Source organism: Gigantopelta aegis, unplaced genomic scaffold (assembly GCF_016097555.1).
Source record: "Gigantopelta aegis isolate Gae_Host unplaced genomic scaffold, Gae_host_genome ctg5165_pilon_pilon:::debris, whole genome shotgun sequence".
Taxonomy (NCBI): Eukaryota; Metazoa; Mollusca; class Gastropoda; order Neomphalida; family Peltospiridae; genus Gigantopelta; species Gigantopelta aegis.
In genome coordinates, this window is record NW_024534255.1 from 5,739 (window position 1) to 7,500 (window position 1,762).

Consider the following 1,762-nt stretch of genomic DNA (forward strand, 5'->3'; position numbering starts at 1 on the left):
CCATCCCCCAGACCATCGAAATGACAGTGTCCCTCCCCCCCCCCACCCTCAAATACATGTCTTCTTTCCATCTCCCAGACCATCGAAATGACAGTGTCTCTCTCCCTCCCTCTCAAATAAATGTCTTCTTTCCATCCCCCAGACCATCGAAATGACAGTGTCCCTCCCCCCCTCAAATGCATGTCTTGTTTCCATCCCCCAGACCATCGAAATGACAGTGTCCCTCTCCCCCCCCCACCCCCCTGAAATACATGTCTTCTTTCCACACCCCAGACCATCGAAATGACAGTGTCCCTCTCCCCCCTCCCCTCAAATACATGTCTTCTTTCCATCCCCCAGACCATCGAAATGACAGTGTCCCTCTCCGTGCAGGCTTTCAAAATTATTATTGATTTTCTTTAAAACAGAGTGTCATGGACCGCCGTCAGTACCACGCGCTCAACCCCAGTTCGACGTGAACTCTCCTCCAAACGCCACAGGAGCGGTACTGGAGTACACGTGTGATGCTGGGTACTCACCACAGGGTAGTGTCAGGTGTCAGGCTGACGGCACGTGGACTCAGATGTCGTGTACTGAAGGTTTGACTGTTTAATATTGATTGTATTTTATAATCTCAGGGTGTAGACCTGGGATGTTAAAATATGACAATGTTCATGTCTATTTGATGGCACAGAGAAAAGTGCTTAGAAATATTTATGGCTTGGTGGGTAATCAGGAATATGTGTGTGCCAGACATTACTTCAAAATGACATGGGTAAAAAGCAACTAACTTCATTTCCAAATTGTGTGAAACCCTTAAATTGTATAAATAAATTTTTTGACTTTGAAGTAAAGCTAACACGGCTGTAAAAGGATACCAATTACAATTCAGCTCTAAACTAAAAGTGTAAGGAAATTTATAACATAATTGTGTGTGACAAACGTTACGTGACGAACGTTACATTTTGTCCACTGACATAAAATGAAGTACCTGTGTGTGTTCTAAAAGGCAGTACATTGTACACTGTTGTAATGATAAAAGCATTTTAATGCATGGTGAATATCATGATGTAGATTTTTATAATTTTAATTAAACTTTCACAGACTTTCAATTTAATACAAAGTCACCGAGGATGTATCAATATATCTAATCTCTTAAATATTTCTGCCATGCAACAGTCTTCGTTTATTTTAAAGGTAGAGCTCATGAAAACACTGTCATTATTTTGTACATACAAATATATTTTTGGCAAAGACCATACGAAATATAAAATATTTCAGCCAAAGGTCATAACAAATGTATATATCCATATAAGACTTTAAATGTAAAACATGATAAGGTAAGATAGCGTTAAAAAAACCCCAAAAAACTAGTGCTAAGAGAATTACAAAGGACATAATTATACACATTCAGATTTTCTTCTCACATAAACAATTCATATTTTTTCTTACAGACGTTACACTAAACGAGCACATTGTTTCAAATCATAATTTTTGCAACCAATTTTCATGAAATATTTTAAATGCCTATATTCTTTAAAGTGATGCTACTGACATTATAAACTGAGTAGCAAAGTATCGAAGCCAGTTTGAAGGAAGGGATTGGAATAGCTTAATATTCCGGGGGGGGGGGGGGGGGGGGGGTTCAGAGTTATCTTTGAAATTATGTAGTGTTTTCCCTAGCTTGTTTTAGCATGGTGTGGCACCATGCCTCAACAGTCTAGCACCATCTTGCCTTAACCAGTGCCATGCTGCCCTGAGATTAAACAAGCCTTTTTCAATA

The 1,762-nt window shown here is 39.4% G+C and overlaps 1 protein-coding gene across 1 annotated transcript in view; it reads left to right on the forward strand.

Moving 5' to 3' along the window:
* Positions 1–372: 372 nt before the first annotated feature.
* The window catches only part of LOC121366274 (complement factor H-related protein 3-like), a gene marked incomplete at its 5' end in the record, with an annotated part of 15,744 nt that continues 14,354 nt past the window's right edge, over positions 373–1,762 (forward strand). The window contains one exon of the mRNA XM_041490779.1: positions 373–578. Within this exon, the coding sequence (XP_041346713.1) occupies positions 373–578 (206 nt within the window). The remainder of the gene's footprint in view (positions 579–1,762) is intronic.